This window comes from Cavia porcellus, unplaced genomic scaffold (genome assembly GCF_034190915.1).
Source record: "Cavia porcellus strain 051 isolate PalLab524CR breed Dunkin Hartley unplaced genomic scaffold, mCavPor4.1 scaffold_1, whole genome shotgun sequence".
Taxonomy (NCBI): domain Eukaryota; kingdom Metazoa; phylum Chordata; class Mammalia; order Rodentia; family Caviidae; genus Cavia; species Cavia porcellus.
Genome location: NW_026947484.1, coordinates 174,339,536 through 174,356,265, shown reverse-complemented (window position 1 = coordinate 174,356,265; position 16,730 = coordinate 174,339,536). Strand labels below are relative to the sequence as shown.

The 16,730-nt window shown below is 52.0% G+C and overlaps 1 protein-coding gene across 9 annotated transcripts in view; it reads left to right on the top strand.

Moving 5' to 3' along the window:
* Rgs3 (regulator of G protein signaling 3) overlaps positions 1–16,730 on the top strand; it is a 116,677-nt gene that overhangs the window by 24,681 nt on the left and 75,266 nt on the right. For 4 of the 9 annotated variants that reach the window (XM_063260380.1, XM_013145922.3, XM_063260439.1 and 1 more), the window contains exons 6-12: positions 2,474–2,534; positions 3,180–3,270; positions 3,649–3,704; positions 9,710–9,791; positions 10,592–10,697; positions 11,454–11,805; positions 12,681–12,720. In XM_063260380.1, coding sequence (XP_063116450.1) covers positions 2,474–2,534; positions 3,180–3,270; positions 3,649–3,704; positions 9,710–9,791; positions 10,592–10,697; positions 11,454–11,805; positions 12,681–12,720 — 788 coding nt within the window. Of the gene's footprint in view, positions 1–2,473; positions 2,535–3,179; positions 3,271–3,648; positions 3,705–5,991; positions 6,167–9,709; positions 9,792–10,591; positions 10,698–10,838; positions 10,954–11,453; positions 11,806–12,680; positions 12,721–15,745; positions 15,903–16,730 lie in introns of those variants that run through there. The other 5 variants (XM_063260401.1, XM_003463800.5, XM_003463799.5 and 2 more) reach the window with 5 other exon arrangements.

Genomic DNA, 16,730 nt, shown 5'->3' with positions numbered 1-16,730 from the left:
AGCTCTAGGTCCCAAGTTTGGAGGCTGACTGGATTGTCGCCATATGCTCAGGCTGCTTATAAAAGAAGTCTTTCTTCCTGCAAAGGGTTTTCAAAAGCAGCCTTCAGAAGTAGCTAATTGAAGAACACTCAGAGAGAGGTTCCAGCTTGTGGACATTAATTGTGACGATTTACTCTGCCTGAATGATCATGAAATCGTCGGAGGCCCCTTAGCAGAAAGTAAAGCTCAAGGGAGGCTATTAACCATTTAGCATTCTCTAAGCACCAGGGAATGAAAATTCCACTTACCGAAGAGCCAAGAGAGGCAGCATTTATTACAGCTAATGCACTAGCCTGGAGATTTAGAAAGTTTCAGCCACAGCCCGCATGAGAGGAAAGTGTACCACAAGGCAGTGTGGGCACCTAGACGCCAGCTGGGGTTCTCTTGAATGTATTGAAAAGCCAAAAATCACTAGGAGGGCATTGGCAAAGTGCTGATAAGACTTTTCTAAAGGGGCAGCTTGGACGAGTGTCCACTGCACGTGTTGATTGCTGTGACTCCTGCTAGCGTTGCCTTAGTTACTTACCAAGAGGGAGGAGTGTTTGTTTTTGCCAGTGGGCTGAAGAGATGGGCAAGGAATGCCTGCTGTATTGAGGTGACTGCATTGTCCCCCTTGAGTAGATTACTACTTGACTTAGTGTGATGAGAAAGCACAAGGAAGCGGGGAGGGTAGACAGAGCCGCAGCTGGAAGGAGAGGGAAGAGCGAGCGGCTGGTGGGGGGCAGCTGGGCACAGAGGTCTTGCCCCTTGGCTGTGGCTCAGGGCATTATGGACAGGTAGGGGACCAGCTTGGAGTTCAGTCCATCACATCCTGTATTCTTACTCCTTGCTTCGCTTGAATGCCTACAAGAAGCTGATTTTGTTTTACTGAAGATGGACAGGTAGAAAAGATGTTGCCACCGTTTCTGAAGAATCCAAACAATGTGTATGATAGGGACCTTCCAGACTTCCAGTCTATGACTGAGACACATATGGGTGGCTGCCCTGCAGGATCCTTGGAGAGCTTTCTCCCAGGTCCCATGTCTGGGCTCACTGCACACCAGCAGCATTTGGGTCCCCAGGTATAAACTATGGAGCCTGGATCTCAGACAGACTCTTCAGGTGGTTCTGTGGTGCCCTGCTGGTTAGAACTACTGCCCTGGCTGCAGTCGCCATGGTCCAGGTTCCAGGAGGCCTGACTGCGAGGGCTTTGCTTCCTGTGCAGGCAGCATCGGTCCCCTTTGGCTGTCACACTGTGCCTCATGGAACAGGCCAAATCCCTGGTCGGGGGGCTCTTTGGGTACTGAATTCACCTGCCAGGGTTAAGTTCCAGTCTAAAAATCCATGGTGTTTTTTGATTAATAATTATTAGACCAATCTAGAAAGGAGTCTGAGTTGGGAGATGCAATGAGACAGAGGAGAACGGGTCGGGGGAACCAAACATGAGAGGAAGTCTCCCACAGACTCTGCTGTTAGGAGGGAGCAGGGTGCGCTAAAATCGAAGTACTTAAAAATAAATTAATACTGCTTTTTTTCTTTTTTTATTACTTTATGTTTGCAATGCATAATAGTTACATTTGTTATGGGGTTGCTAATTTTCTGATTACAAAACTAATGCTTGTTGTCTATGAACATTCAAAAACTGAAAATGAAAGAAGAAAACAAAAATCCATAAAATTCTACAACTACATACAATCATTGTTATTATTTTTATGAGTCTCTTTCTCATTAAACTATAGCTTTGTAAACTCCCTGTTCTCCAACAAATATAAGGGTTTTTTAAAATTTCATTAATATTATTTTATGGCACCATTATTAAAAAGCTGTCAAATATTAATCAGTTCTTGACGGTTGAATGTTGGGTCTCCACGGTAGACATCCTTCAGGAACCTTGAATTCATCTGGACCAAGAAGTTCAGCTTGAACTCAGCCCCTTACCTGAGGCCTGGCTCTGCCTCATGCCTGCTTGTACTGCAGGCTGCAAGGTCAAATGGGTCTTGGTGACTTTTGGTGTCAGGTACCTTTGGCTGTTGGTCTGTGGCTAGACAGACTCCATGGGGACCTGAGGCAAAGCTTCTGGAGCATCCAGCCAGGGCTTTGTCAGGGGCTGAGAGTCCTTGGGAAGACCAGCTCTCCCCACCCTCCCAGCCCCAGGGCACTTCAGACTTGTGAGGTTGTCTGAGCCTCTGGGATTGGTAGCGTGAGAGACACACCAAGACCTAGGCTCTTGACTTTCTCTGGGACCTGACTTCTCTCCAGTCCTTGTGAAGGGAACCGTTTTGAGTCTTGAGTTTTCCTCTGTAAACTGGAGAGGACTCCTATCGTGCTTACCAGGAAGGCTCAGAGAAACTGACGCAGATGGAAGTGCTTGGAGTCACAGCGCAGGGGCGGCTGGGATGCTTGCTGCCTCTGGCACAGCCCTGTGGGGGACACTGACTCCCTGCTTTTCTCCCAGGCAGCGTGCACTCATCGGCTGCATGAGCTTTGGGGTGAGGTCCCTCCTGACTCTGAACAAGGTAGGTCCCAGGGAAGTTTCTAGAGTGTTGTCCCACCTAGGCCTACACTGGTACAGGCAGGTTTGGTCCAGAAATCCTTGGGCAAGCATCTGTCTGTATGGTGCCCCACTGAGGCAGTGGCCTGAGTAACAGTTCTATGGCTGTCACCCGTGTGGCCTGCTGCAGAGGTCCTCTTGGTGTGACTGCCCCTATCCTGCAGAATAAGATGCTGCCACAGAGACTGCTTGGGTCACAGGCAGCCTACTCTTTGACCTCTCCATCCCATTTTTATACCTTCTGTCCCATCAACAAACATTTAGTGGGCTCCTCTGTACTCCTACTGTATGCCAGGCTCGGTGGTACTGGGTGTGGGCTCCACTCTGCTCCAGTCCTTCAGCCTGGGAGAACCTGTGTACAGTCTAGTGGGGCTGAGGAAAGAAGGGGAAGTCGACAGGCATTTCCCAAGGATGAGAGGTTGTAGAAGTCAGCAGAGAGAAGGGCAGTCTTGTCCTCCGGGAGGTGTGGGTGTGGTAGCGCTGGGTGAGGGGTAGGTGTGTGTGTGTGTGTGTGGTGCCCAGCTGCTGCTTTTTTGAAGGAAGTTGTGGCTGCTTAGCCAGAGCCTTCTGCCACCCTTTTCTGAATGTGTTATTCCTTCTCTCGTGACAGGACATCAGTGGCTGGTACTACCTTCTGGGAGAGGACATGGGCTGGACCAAGCACCTGAAGGTGGCGAGGAGGCGGCTGCGGCCCCTAAGAGGTACCTATGCCATTTTTCCTGCTTCCTCCCAAACTCCCCTCTCCCATGCCCTCCCTGCATGGTAGTGTCAGTCCCTGTGTTTTGTGGCATCTGCCACACTGTGGGCGCCCACCTCTGCAGGCAGTGTGTCTGGGCCCTGCCGTGAGCCCTGAGGCTCAGGACTTGGATTTCGTGTTCCCCTCAGTTCTGTGCTTCCCACATGCAGCCCTGACTGCTGACCCATGCCTGGCCCAGGCCATGGGCATCCATTTTCTTGGAGGCCAGGAGTGGACTAGGCAGCCACACAGACCTACTGCCCAACCTTGTCCTCTGGGTGGTCATGGGATGGGCCTTCCTATGCCACCAGAAGCTTTCTGACTTTGCTGTGTTACCTTCCAGACCCGCTCCTGAGAATGCCAGGAAGTGGAGACACTGAAAATGGGGAGCGACTCCAGGTAGGTGGGGGCAGCCTGGGTGGAACTGGTGGTACTGGGTGTTGGCTCCACTCTGCTCCTTGTCAGTCCTTCCGCCTGGGAGACCCCTAGAGAAGGCAGCATTTGGTGTCTGAAATTCAGCAATGGTCCGTTCCGCTAGGGCTTTTGACTTCTAGAAGCAGAATCCTCTCCTTCTCATAGGCTGCCAGGCCCTCTGCTTCTCCTAACCCTGTGGCTGAATCACCCTCTCAGGTGAACCTGCCTGAGGTCGGGGAAGCTGTGATTCTGAACCTGAGACCTACGGATTCTAGAGAATTTGGAGAGAATTCTCCAAAATTCATCAGGCCACTTAGCAGAGCACAGCAGGTGATCTGTGGTTTTCTCTAGCAACTTAGAGAAGAAAAAGCAAACTTCCAGGCATTAGGAGCCCTGCAGCTGTTGCTGCCCCCATTTTACAGATGAGGGGACTCAGGCTCAGAGAGGTTAGGTTATTGTCTGTGGCCACACAGCCAGAAAGAGGTGGAGGCCGGCTCTGAGGAAGGTGCAGCAGTGCCAAGGGTACTGGGCCCTGCTCCTGCCTGTGCGTGGTCTAGCTGGGAAGATATGATGCCTGTGTGTTCGGTAACATCTCACCTGTGGGTGTAATGTAAGATTTTCACCTCCCTGACTCAGTTCTTTCACTCCCTCATTTATTCATGATGTGAGGGCCAAACCGGGTGCTGGGTACTGGGATAGAGCTGTGACTGTGTCTAAGGTCCAGCTGTTGAGGAGCACAGTCTAGAGCTGTGATGAAGAAATGAATATCAACTTTTGTCTGTAAAAATGTGATTGTTAAATATTTGTGGTGCATAGCAATTACATTTGTTTTGGGAAATTGGCATATGTATGTATGTGTATGTGTGTAATATTGTACTGTGACCATTTTTGATACCCTCTCCTGTCTCATTTTAAGTAATGTCCGTTTTACCCTGCCTGTGTGTCTAGTTGCTGCTGTGCTGGACAGTGTGGTGGGAGAGTAACTGCCCAGGTCTGTTTTCTGTGGTTTCCCTTACAGTTCAAAGCTACCTCTGGGGTGGAGAGTGTAGCTCAGTGGCATCGCACTTGCTTATCATGGCCAAGTCCCTGCCTTCCATTCCTGGCACTGCAAAAACAAAAACAAAAACAAAAAATAAAACAAAACAAAAAACCTCCTCTGGCTTTATAGGGAGCTGCTAATGACCCTCCTCCTTCTCTGTGCCCTTGTGGGTCACAGACAGCATGGAGACCAGGCAGCTGCGTGGTGACTCGTGGGCATTAATTACATGGGCAGGAACAATTCAGGTTTCTTGATGGCTCTGGAAAGTCTTGCTTTGTGCTGGATTCTGCACGCACCTGGAAGCCCCTGGAGATATTTTTTTGAGGTGCAGTGGATTTTCTTGGGCTTGCACATTTGAGACATCCACACAGCTCAACAAAGAGGATGTGAGTGCCAGAGACTTGTAGAGAGCCACTAGTGGTCACATGTTCAACTCCTGAATGGTGCAGGTGGGGAAACAGAGTCCCAGAAATCTGGGTCCCTTGCCCACAGTTCACATGTGAACCAGTCAGGGCACATCCTCTGTCATAAAGATGGATGGGTGGGCTTCTCCAGGGGATCCCAGATGGACAGAGAATAGGGGTCTACTCTGCTATGACTCCAAGGCAAGAAACAGGTCCTGGGTTCTGTCCTGCAGTGTGACCTTAACCTCTGTAGCCCAGTTTCTTTACTGGTATGATGAGGAGGCTGGGTTAGCTGATGATTTGGAAGCTTCTTCCACACCTGATTCTTGGTGTGTATCATCAGACCCTTCATGGGGCCAGCCCCTTACATGGACGAGGAAACGGACTTTGAAATAACTCCAAGGTTGCAGGCTGTTCTCAGCCTCCACAAGTTTTGTGCTCTGTGTTTTGAGATGGGATGTCCCGCAGCCTGCCAAGCCTGCCAAGCCATCCTCAGAGTCATTAGGCTGGGCCAGTCCCTTGGATGTACTCCTGGGGACCCTGGGACTTGCAGGGGAGGCATGTTTTCTGCCTGGGTTCTCCTCAGCAGGGTAGCGAGGGGTGTTTGTGAGAACATTGGAATCACAAAGTGGCCCATGGCGGAGAATGCAGCCAGAACAAAGGCGCCCTCTCCCCGCCAAGCCCGAGGAATACTAACTAGTTGACAGGAATTTTAATATAAAACTCTCCCTCTTCCTTGTCATTCTGGGGTTTCAGGAAACCTTCGGGCTTATCTGCAGAGGCACACAGCGCAGACAGGGCTTGGGGAGGTGAGAGGTGATTTCCTGCCATTCTTCTGCAGGGCGGGCTTCCCAGGGCGGTCATGCCAGGCTGACGGGCGCAGTGCGGCCCCGAGGCTGGGGGGAGAGCTGGGTTTTCATGGGGCGGCAGCTGAGGCAGGACCCGCAGCCATGAACCGCTTCAATGGGCTTTGCAAGGTGTGCTCGGAGCGCCGCTACCGGCAGGTGGGTGCTTGGCCCTTCAGAGGAGGGGACCTGAGGGGTGTGGGGATCAGGGTGGGGGCTCACTCAAGCAGAATCTCTCTTCCCACGAGGGCTTCCTCACCTCCTCCTGCTCCCCATAAGCACATTTTGATTTGGGGGAGGGGTTGGGGGTAAGAACCTAACCCAAGGCCCAGCCTGTTACCTGCCACCCCACATTAGGGGCTGGTGAGGCCTGGCTCTGTGTCTCCCTGACCACTGGCCCGGTGGTGTCCTCAGAGAGTCTATGTAGCAGATTTTCTTTTCTTTTTGTCTGGGGAGGAGTTGTGGATTTAAAAAAGGACAACTCAAGCCTAAGATTGCAAATAGCTAGGTGAATGAGCTGCTGGGTGTTTCTGGAGGGTGCTTCTGTGTTTTGCTAACTTTTCCTACTTCTCGTGGGACAGCAGTGCCAGTCTGGCCCTTTGTGTGCATTGGTGTGTGCTTGCATGTGACATGGGCTATTTCTGTGTACATGTATGTGCACGACTTTCCTCCCTCAGGAATCTTGTGGTTCAGGGAGTGATGGTCCCTGAGCCTCTAGGCCTCTCCTGAAATTGCGCTGAGGCATTTTCTTTTCTTATCAAAAGGGGTACAGGGCTGGGGAAGGTGTGTAGGCAACAGATGTCCAGATTTGAGAAATGTCCAAGCTGGAAAGGAGCAGAGAAATTGTTTTGATTTTTAAAATATAGAGAAGTCCCTCTTCTTGTTTTAATGACCAGGCCGGGATCTGGATCCGGCCTCCTCTGACAGTATGTAGGTCCCTGGGAGATTTGAGGGGTCCCCTGCACTGCACCTGCTGCTAGGGGATCTAGGGTCCTCTTTCCAGGCCCTAGCCCTCTGGATGCTGCCCTGCAAGCCCTGTTCTGTGCTCCCCTGGGTGGCAGATCCGTGGGGCAGGGAAAGCACTGAATGGTGTGTCATGAAGACCCTGGTCTCCTTGAGATGATAGGCAAGAAAACCAGGACATGCCAGCGGTCAGAGGGCAGCCAGGCGTGGGTGTGGACTGGGTCTGGGGCGCTAGGACCCAGAGTTAAAAATGGCTTCTGCATTAGAAACCAGCAACAAACTTTCTGTCAGATCTGGTCTCAAATCCAGTTCTACCTCCTGTTCCTGTGGCTCTTGAGCAACTCACTTTGCCTCTCTGAGCCTCAGTCTTCTTGTTCCTAAAATAGGAATGGGGGCATCCAGGGTCAGTGCTGTGAGAGTAAGTGGCCTGATGCATTGGAAGGGCTGGATTCAGGGTCTGCCTTGTCCTTCTGGTGACAGTTGGGGATTGAAGGTCAAGTGCCACAGAGCGTCCCAGATCAGGCCAGGGAGCAGAAGTGAGCTGCCAGCTTGGCTGAAACCTGGAAGTCAGGAAAGTGCAAAAACCACCCCCAGAAAGGGCAGCGTGTCCGGAGCCAGGAGGCCCGGAGTCAGAGCTCCCTTGCCCCCCACTTAAGGCCCTAAGTCAAAGAAGAGGGCCAGGGGAGGGACACTTACTCTGAGCCTCAGGTGGCATCCTCTTCTGTTAAATGGGCGTGGTGATACTGCCTTCCCTTAGCACTGTAGAGAGGGACAGGCCTGTTGATCAGCAGCCTCTCACCACTGCCAGGGGCATCATTCTGCTTCCTTCATGCAACCCCATCTGCCCCCTGAGCTGGGAGACAAGCTTGCTTCCTGATACCTCTTCTCCTGCTCCTTCTGCTCTCCTCCGGCTTGCTCTGATCTGGTCTGGTTGTTCTTAGGGCCTTACTCAGGAAAGCTTCCACCCCCCCCCCCCACACCCCCGCCTGCACCAGGGAAACTGAGTGTGGGGAGGCGCTCTGGGGTGACTCCCCATATCTGGTTAGCCCAGGATCCAGGGGGCTGGGGCCCATTAGCCAGGCAGAAGGGGCTACATATGATGGAATAAGACTGTGGAGATGCTTGAAGGGCTTTTCGATCTTGATCTCGCTTCCGCATGGCAGGGATGGGTTGTGAGTCCCCTGGAAAGCCACGCTGGTCCCCTGCAGGGGATGGGGCTCCTGATGTCTTTTCTCCGCCTCAGGCAGACTGGGCAGTCAGTGGCTGCTCCTTTCCTCTAGCTTTCCACACTCACTCCTGGATTTGTTTTTCCTTCTTTCTCTCCATTTTTTTCCCTTCCTGTCTTAGCTGCGTGTTTTCCCAGAATTCTTATGGGAACAGAGTATTTTCCTGCCCCCTCCCCCTTCCCCTTGTCTGTCAGTTTCCTGTTTTACAAACTTGCTTTGAATCCAGGCCCAGGGCTGGTGGGAAGCAGAGCCTCAGGGCCCCAGGCAGTTTCCAAGGGCCTTGGTGGCCCTGGAGCCCCGCCTGCTCCCTCTCCTCACAGCCTGGCTACGGGAAGGGACAGCAGGCAGATGACAACAGGTGCCCAGCCCTAAGACACAGCCCTCAAAAAAAGGAGAAGCAGTGGCCCTGCAAGGCCTTGGGTTTTCTCCCCAGGCTTGATGACCCAGTGGTTTCCCGTAGCCTGGGACACCTTCCCTGTGGCTCTGCGTGAACCAAGCCCCACCACTAGAGGGTCTCTTGGGACCCCATTGAATCCCTTTTCTGACTTTGCATTTGAGTGAGCAGGTGGCCACACTGCACCCTGCACCCTTCTGCCAGGAACACTGCCATTGCCAGACCACCCTCACTGACTCAGCCCTTCCCCGGGGCCCTGACGTCAGAGCACAGAGGACTGTGTGTGGTGTAGTCCTCCTGTTTGTCCTGTTGCTTATCAGACTCCGCTTTGCCTTGAAGAGATTCTTGTGCCCTTGTGCCCCACAGGAGACCAAGGCCTTGTGCTTCTGCATCTCTGCAGAGCCTGTTGTGCAGTGGAGCTCAGCACTTGTGGGCTGGTTTGAAAACATCCGTAGGGTAGGACCCTGTCACAGGTCCTCTGAAAGTTGGTACTGTAGCCCTGCCATGCCCACAGCCCTTTGTGGTCAGTGGCTAGTTCAGGTCCACCTGGGAGGCCTATGTGGATCCTTGCCTGTCCCCTCACCTGGGACAATGGCTGTGACCACCCTGGGGGCTCCCCTTCAGTCTTCCCCTGACCTTTGGCCTATGACTAAGAGAGCATGCCTGGTTTTCCTTCTGTGTGGAAGGAGGGTCCCAGTTTGTCCTTGTCTTTGGGGTCTCAGCACAAGGCTAGCCCTGGGCCAAAGGCCCAAGAACCTTGTGATAAAAGGAGAAAGGACTGAGGCAGAAGTGGATCACAATGAGGTGGAGGTAGCGATGCTATGGGCCCTGGGTAGAGCGCTGGGGCTACTGGACTCAGCAGAACAAGTTTTGCCCTCCCAGAGCCCCATCCATCCCTGACTCTCCCTGAATCATTTGGGGTTTACCTCCTGAGCTCTTAGACTCTCTACTTGGTCCACACCAGGTATCAGGGTGCTTGGGCCAAGGCAGGGACAGCGAGGCACTGACCAGCTGCTTCTTGGCTCTGGTTCCCTTGGAGAGGAGGGTGGCTTTGGGTGGGGCCTGTGGGCTTCCTGGCCTTGCAGTTTCTGGGAGTGACTGGGCAGGACTGTGTTCTAGATCACCATCCCGAGGGGTGAGGATGGCTTTGGCTTCACTATCTGCTGCGACTCTCCGGTCCGAGTTCAGGCTGTGGATTCCGGTAAGTTCACTTGGGGGTGCCAAGCCCTGCCTGCCTGCCAACCAGCTGGGCTTTGCAGACGGGATGGAACTGGATGGAGAGCCCCATGCTGGAGAGCTCCTGGGTTTTCAAATGAAAAGAATAATATTTTTAAATGACTACTGATGGAATTGAGGTTTATGAAAATATACCGACAATTTTTTTGGGTTTTTATCAAAGTGAAAATAGGTTTTCATATTTTGATTGCCAATCATTTTGAACAAGGACAAATGAAACCTGATTTTCTGTAATGACTGCAGGGGAAAATGAGTCACTGATGAACTCTTTTGGAATTAGTATTTCATCCTATTACAAGCCAGATTAACATTTAAAGTAGTCATCTCTTCCGTACTTTCCACAAGTGGACTTTTTCTTGCCACAGAGTGTGTATCTTAGGGACAGAAGCCAGGGCTCAAGTGATTCAGGCCACCTCTTGTGCCTGCACAGGGATGGCATGGAGTTGGTACCCAATCAATAGGGCAAGGGAGGGCGAATGAAGAAGGGGAGCCTGGCACATGCAAGGGTTCTCAGTGGGCCAGCAGGCTCTGGGGAGTCACTGGGGTTTGGGGTCTCGAGCTGGGATGGGAAGGGCTGGGAGAGGTGAGGGCTAAGGGTGTCTGACTTCCTGGCTCTTGAAAGCCACTAAGTTTGGTCCCTCACTTCACAGGTGAAGAAACAGGAAAAGCATGACCCTATCTTGAGGTCACTATGGAAGAAAATGACTCTATCAAGGGCATCTTGGGCTTCAGGAGCCCCTGAATGGCTTCTCTTTGTTCCTGCAGGAGGCCCAGCAGAGCGAGCAGGGCTGCAGCAGCTCGACACAGTGCTGCAACTGAATGAGAGACCGGTGGAGCACTGGAAATGCGTGGAGCTGGCCCACGAGATCCGGTGACAGGGGACGGGGTGTGGCAGGGCCTTGGGCTGATGACATATCTCCCCCACCCTGGCCCTGGGCACACTGGCTTGTCCTGCCCTGCTTTTGCCAGCCCCTCCTTTGCCCAGCTGTGAGCAATCTACTCTGTTCCTCAGGGAACTGGGTTCTTGGCCTGAAGAGCAAGGTTCAGTCTTCAAGCAGTTTTGGATCTCAAAGCAAACAGCAGCAAAGCAGCTCTCAGCAGACCCTGTGGTTCCTGATACGGCACCAGTGGGTCACTTTCCACTTTAGCTAATTATTGCTGCTTCCTAAGAGCTAAACTCTTTCTTTAAGGGTGTACAGATATTGCATGTGTTTCAGTTGCACAATTTAAAATTATTTTAAATGTTTGGATCTGTTGAACAACTCCCTGATGGAAGGTCTGAATGGGCCCATTTGGGTTTGCTTCTAAAATGGTTAGATGAGGGTTGCATTGAGGTGGTTTGTTTGTGTCTTTCCTATGACAGGCATCGTGAGCTGAGTCTAGTGCTCTTTCCTGTTGAACCTAGCCTTGGCCTTGGGGTCTTTCTCAGCCACTACTAAGTGAGCTTAGGTTAGAGTGGACCCATGAGACTGCTTTGCTGTTCCTGTTTTAACTGGTCTCTTAGGTCCCTTCTTGCCCTGATATTAGGAGCATCTACCCTTTGTATGCTTCCCCCTCTCCTCTTGCTCTCTGCAGAGCCCCCACCGTGGCTGACTTAGCTTCTCTGTGTGATCCCCCAACCTTCCAGGAGTTGCCCTGGCGAGATCATCCTGCTCGTGTGGCGCATGGTCCCCCAGGTCAAGCCAGGGCCAGATGGCGGTGTCCTGCGGCGGGCCTCCTGCAAATCGACACATGACCTCCTTTCACCTCCCAACAAGAGGGAGAAGAATTGTACTCATGGGGCCCAGGCACGGCCTGAGCAGCGACACAGTTGCCACCTGGTGTGTGACAGCTCAGATGGGCTGCTGCTCGGTGGCTGGGAACGCTACACTGAGGTGGGCAAGCATGGAGGACAGCACACCTTGCCCACACTGTCCCGTGCCACTGCCCCCACCGACCCCAACTACATCATCCTGGCCCCGCTGAACCCTGGGAGCCAGGTATGGGAGCTGGTATGGGAAGGGAAGGGGTGTTGGGTCCTGTGGGAGCCAGGAAGTCTCAAAAACTCAAAATTGTCCTGGAAGGAATCTGCAAGGAATCTGGGAGTGTTAAGCAAGGAGATGGCATTTGTGCTAGCTGTGTCATTGCAGAGAGTGCAGATGGCCTGTGTAGCCTCAGGGCACAGCTCCAGGGCCAGGGCTTGTGCCGGCTGGGAGGTGTCAGCTCACATGCAGGGAGAGCTTTCTATCAGCTTTACTTGTCTACAGTGGAGTGGGCTACCTTGCTAGGTGGTAAATTCTCTTTGTAAGAGGTGTGAAATTAGATAGTGCATGATTATATGAGGAAATGCTGAAGTACATTCCCCAAAACATTAGTCCCATGAGGTACTCTGGGAAAAAAGTGTTCTGAGGTTACACAAGTTTGGGAAATAGCCTGTACTCTCTTCCATTTGGGGAAATTCCCAGTGAACATTAGGCGGTTGAAGGTTCTGAGGGCATCCTGCAGTAAAGAAGGTGGTTTAACCTTGTTTAACCTAACCTTCCCCACCCAAACTTCCTCAGTGGCAGCATCCTTTATGGCATGATAGTTGGGGTCCACCATCCCAGCCATCCCTGGAGCATGTTTTGAAACAGCCTCCTGGTGTTTTGCTGAGGGGTTACATTTCACGGCACGTAAAGTTTCTCTCAACTCTCATATTCTGAGCTTTTGTGTTCCCTCCAGCCTCCCTCCCTCAGCTGGTCAGCGTCACTGCTGTTCTTCCCTTGTGCCTTAAGATGCTTTACATCCCATTCCCTAGGCCTGGGGCCCATCTGCCTGCCGGGTCATCCTGCCCCATCCCTGGGCTTGAGCTGGTTCTCTTGTTTTTCCTTTACAGCTGCTGCGGCCTGTGTACCAGGAGGATACCATTCCTGAAGGTGAGCTGTTCCCTACTGCTGTGGCTACACAGCCCTGAGATGGCGGAGGTCAGCCGAGGCCTGGCCCAGCCTCTCCTTGGAGTTGAGAGGCCTTTCTGGTGGAGTCACAGTCACCCAGCATGCTGACACAGCCCTTCTTTTCTTCTGGTATCTCTCCTGCCTCATTCAATCAGTGTCTTTGAACCACAACTGAGAAGGAAGAGTGGAATCTGCTGAGCCCTCTGACAGGCAGGATGCTCAGGACTCAGGCAATTGGGTCTCATCCAGTTTTACTGAGGAACCATCTAAGTCAGGTGCTGGAGGCAGCAGGGTTAGGCTGGCATAGGAGAGAGTTCTACATGTGGAGCTAGAGGTTTTGGCTTGGAGATCTAGCTGTATGATTTTAAGCAACTCATGGGCCCTTCCTGAGCTTCAGTTTCTTCATCTCTAGTATGGGTCAGTAATTCTTACTGAGAGGGTTGTTAGGAGGATCACATAAGAATGTAGTTGTGAGCAGTAGACTACTCACTGAGCTATGTGACACAGGATGGTTTTTGGTCATCTTCGAAGGGCACAGAAGTCTTTGCTCTTCTCTGTTGGCTTTTAAATTCTGGCCAAGAGTGGAAACTGGACTCCAAACCAATCCCTTTCCCCAAAAAGCCTGAGATACAGGTCTCCTTTGGTCATTCCTTTAGGAATGCTCTGGAAAGCTCTGTCCCAAAGGTCCAGCTTGTACCTGCCGGGTAGCCTCCAAGCTCTAGGGTTATGCTTGAGCCCAGTCCATCCTGTGCTACCTGCAGAATGCCCCCGATCCCCTTCCTTGAGACTGGTCTTTCTTTCCTCAGCCTGGCACCGACCTGCTTCCTTGCCATTCTCCTCCATCAGTTGCAGGAATGTGATTCTTATGGTGGGCACTTGAGAGACCACTTGCATCTTTTGTGGAAATGGGCTCAATTCAGGCTCTGGACAGATAATACAGACTCCTCCTTTCTCGTCCCTCTGGAGGCCTTGGGCAGTTGTGTCTGGTCTGCTGGAAATCCAGCTGTCTTTCTTCTAGGGAGGAGTCTTACCATGATTCAACAATAAGTGTCTGAAAGCTTTTAGTTGTGGCACATTAGGTTAGAGTGAATGTGTCACTGCTAAATGATGACTTCATTAAGGGCAGGGCTGGACCTGGAATATTTCTATGGGCCAGACGCAGGTCTGGAAGATAGCAGGTATTCAGTAGAGTTTCAGCTATGAAGTTAGGGAGCCAGAGAGATATGTGGCCTGCTATGGACACTGGCTGGGTGACGGGGAGCTGATTTCCTCTCAGCCTGAGAGATGCCTCTGTGGCTGCTACCCGCCTTATTTATGTTTCATTCCCCTCTGAGAATATAATACATGAAAGGTGCACTTATCTAAGCTTGGGGAGGGACAAGTAAGGAAACAACTGTGCTCACAATGGTAGCTTGAAAGCATTCAGAGCTTGACTTGACTTCATTTACTTTTCATAGTAATAATCCTTTTGGGATTCTAGGACACATTTGCTCTTTACCAAGGACCAAGACTTTATTGCTTCCAGGTTTGGGGTTCAGAGGAAGGGGTGAAATTCAGGACACAAAATTTCCCTTGAACACAGTCAAGCGTGTCCAGAGTTTAAGGCTGTCACCAGGGGGCTGATTGTGAGTCTGCTGGCAGGGCTGCCAGGTGGTAGCCATTCATGAGGAGGTTGAGTATCCCAAGTTGAATAGGGTCTGGTGCCCTTCCAGGGCCTGGGGTGCCTGCTGGGCCATGGTTGGTGTGTTCTGTGGGGCTGCTGGTGCCTTGGGCATTGTTTTCTGCTCCAGCCTAGCCTCAGATTCAACACCACCAGGGCAGGATGGCTGCCAGGGCTTGCCTGGGAAGCTGAGAGCAAAGCTGTATAATCAGTGTTTGGCTAGCGAAGCAGGTGTTAGAGGAGAAAGGGATGAGCCATTGTCACAAGAGGTAACAGGTGGGAAGTAAATGAGTTTGCCTTCTTGGAGCTCAGCAACTGGGTTGCAATCTGGACTGTTCTACAAACAGATCCTTGGAAAGTCGGTTCAGGAGAGCCATGCTCCTTTGCTCCATGTCACTCTGGGCCTTAATTTCCTTGTCCATAAACTGTGTTTAAGTAGACCTTCCCTGAAGGCAGATTGGTGAGTCAAAGAGTTAATTTGCGATTCTTAGGCCCTCAACAGCTTTGGGCAGCTGGGCCAGGAAAGGGATGACATGGATTTTTTAAAAAGTCAACAATTTGGGGCCCTGGGCACAGATTTTGCTATAGTCAAGGGCAGTCTTTCTTGATAGTGGCCTAGCTGGCTCCAGTCCCCTGCTTGTGAGTCCTGCATGGCTTTGCCTTCTTTAGTCTGTCTGTGTGAAATCAGTCTGTCTGGTGCCAGGCTCACCCTTTGGTCCCGGGCGTGGTATGGCTTGTGACCCAGCAGCCTTCTCTGTGCTTCTGCCAGCCATGATAGACGGGCCTATCGAGTGGCTTAGGGTTCAAGATGATCCATAGCATGTGTACCCTCCTGCACAACCCATGGAGGCCTATCCGGTCAGGCCCTTTGTGTGAGTGCCCAGCAAGGCAGCGATTCATTTACCTCCACTTTGCAATGAAGAAAACTGACAGAGAGAGAAGCAGCCTGTTCAGAATTGCACAGCCAGTCTCTGACTCGGGGAGTCAGTGCCGAAGCTCAGGGGTCTTACCCAGCTCCATTGCTGTGCAGACCTTGAGACTCAGGATGGGTCCTTCCAGGAAAGGGACCAGTGTCTGGCTGCACAGATGTCCTGGGGCCAGACTGGATGAAGAACCATGTGACTTCTTCCCTGCATCTTCCCCTCCTACCCCTATTCTTGGCTCCTGCTTTCTTCCTATCATGGTTTGATCACTGTGATCATGGTCACTTATGGGGGCGGGGGAGGTTGACTTGTTTTTCTCGCCTTTTGCTGTGAAGGGGTGAGGGGTGGGAGGTGGAAGTAAGTGTGAAACCTTTTGGGCTGAGTGCTTCCTCTGAGGCCAAGACCTTGCGTTGGTGGGGAGCTTCCCTGAGTGTAGCTGGGTCAGGCCACCTGTTACCCCGCCTGCTTCCAGGGCTGGGGGCGGAAGGAAGCCTGGGTGCTTGGACCCACTTGGGCACTCCGGTCGGGGAGGGCCTTGCTGGCTGCCTCTTAGCAGCAGCAGCCCTTGGAAGAGGGCCGAGGTATGTGTGGAGTCTGATTGCTCTGGGCTTTGTCTCCCTGCTGCTCGTGTCCAGGAATCTCTGTCTTAGCTACTCTGGGTTTTGTTCTTCTGTCTATTTGATGGGACATGATAAAGAGCTGCATACCACTCCTGTTCCAGGGCAGTGTGTCTCTCAGTATCCCCTGAGCCTTTTGCTCTTTGCTCTTTTTCCTGCTAGTGACCTCCTCTGTAATAAATTGTAAGCTAATGGCCAAGTGGGAAACCTTGTGGAGTTGATGATACCTACATTCTCAGAGTCTCCCAGTTTCCAAAAGATGCCAACAACCAGTCAAGAGCTGGTTTTCCCTGGGCCTTTCCTGGTCTCAGGCACTGTCCTAGGGCTTGGCTCGAAGCAGCTTGCTTAGCTCTCGCAGCAGCTGGGGTGCCTGGCATTTTCACTCGGGTTGAAGAAACTAAGGCTCTGGGGGTGAAGTGAGCCACCCACCCACACTGAGCTAGTGCCTGTGGGAGCATGTTTTGAGCACAGCCACCTGGCTGCAGAGCTGTGCTCCTTACCGAGAATGTCAGTGGCAAGTACAAGTACAACTTCTTTCATAAAAATTGTAGTGCGGGGGTTGAGGCCAGGATCTTGTACACACTAAACAAGTGTTCTACCGCTGAGCTACACGCTCAGCCCTTTTCATTTTTTGTATTTTGAGACAGGTGCTCACAAAGTTGCCCATGGGATCCTAGAAGTTGGTCATCTTGTTTCCCCTCCAGCTGCCTTCCTTGTATAGGCAGGGGCCACTGTGTCTCGCATAAGTGCTACTCCTTACTGTGTATTGACTGACTGTGATCAGCCAGGTGA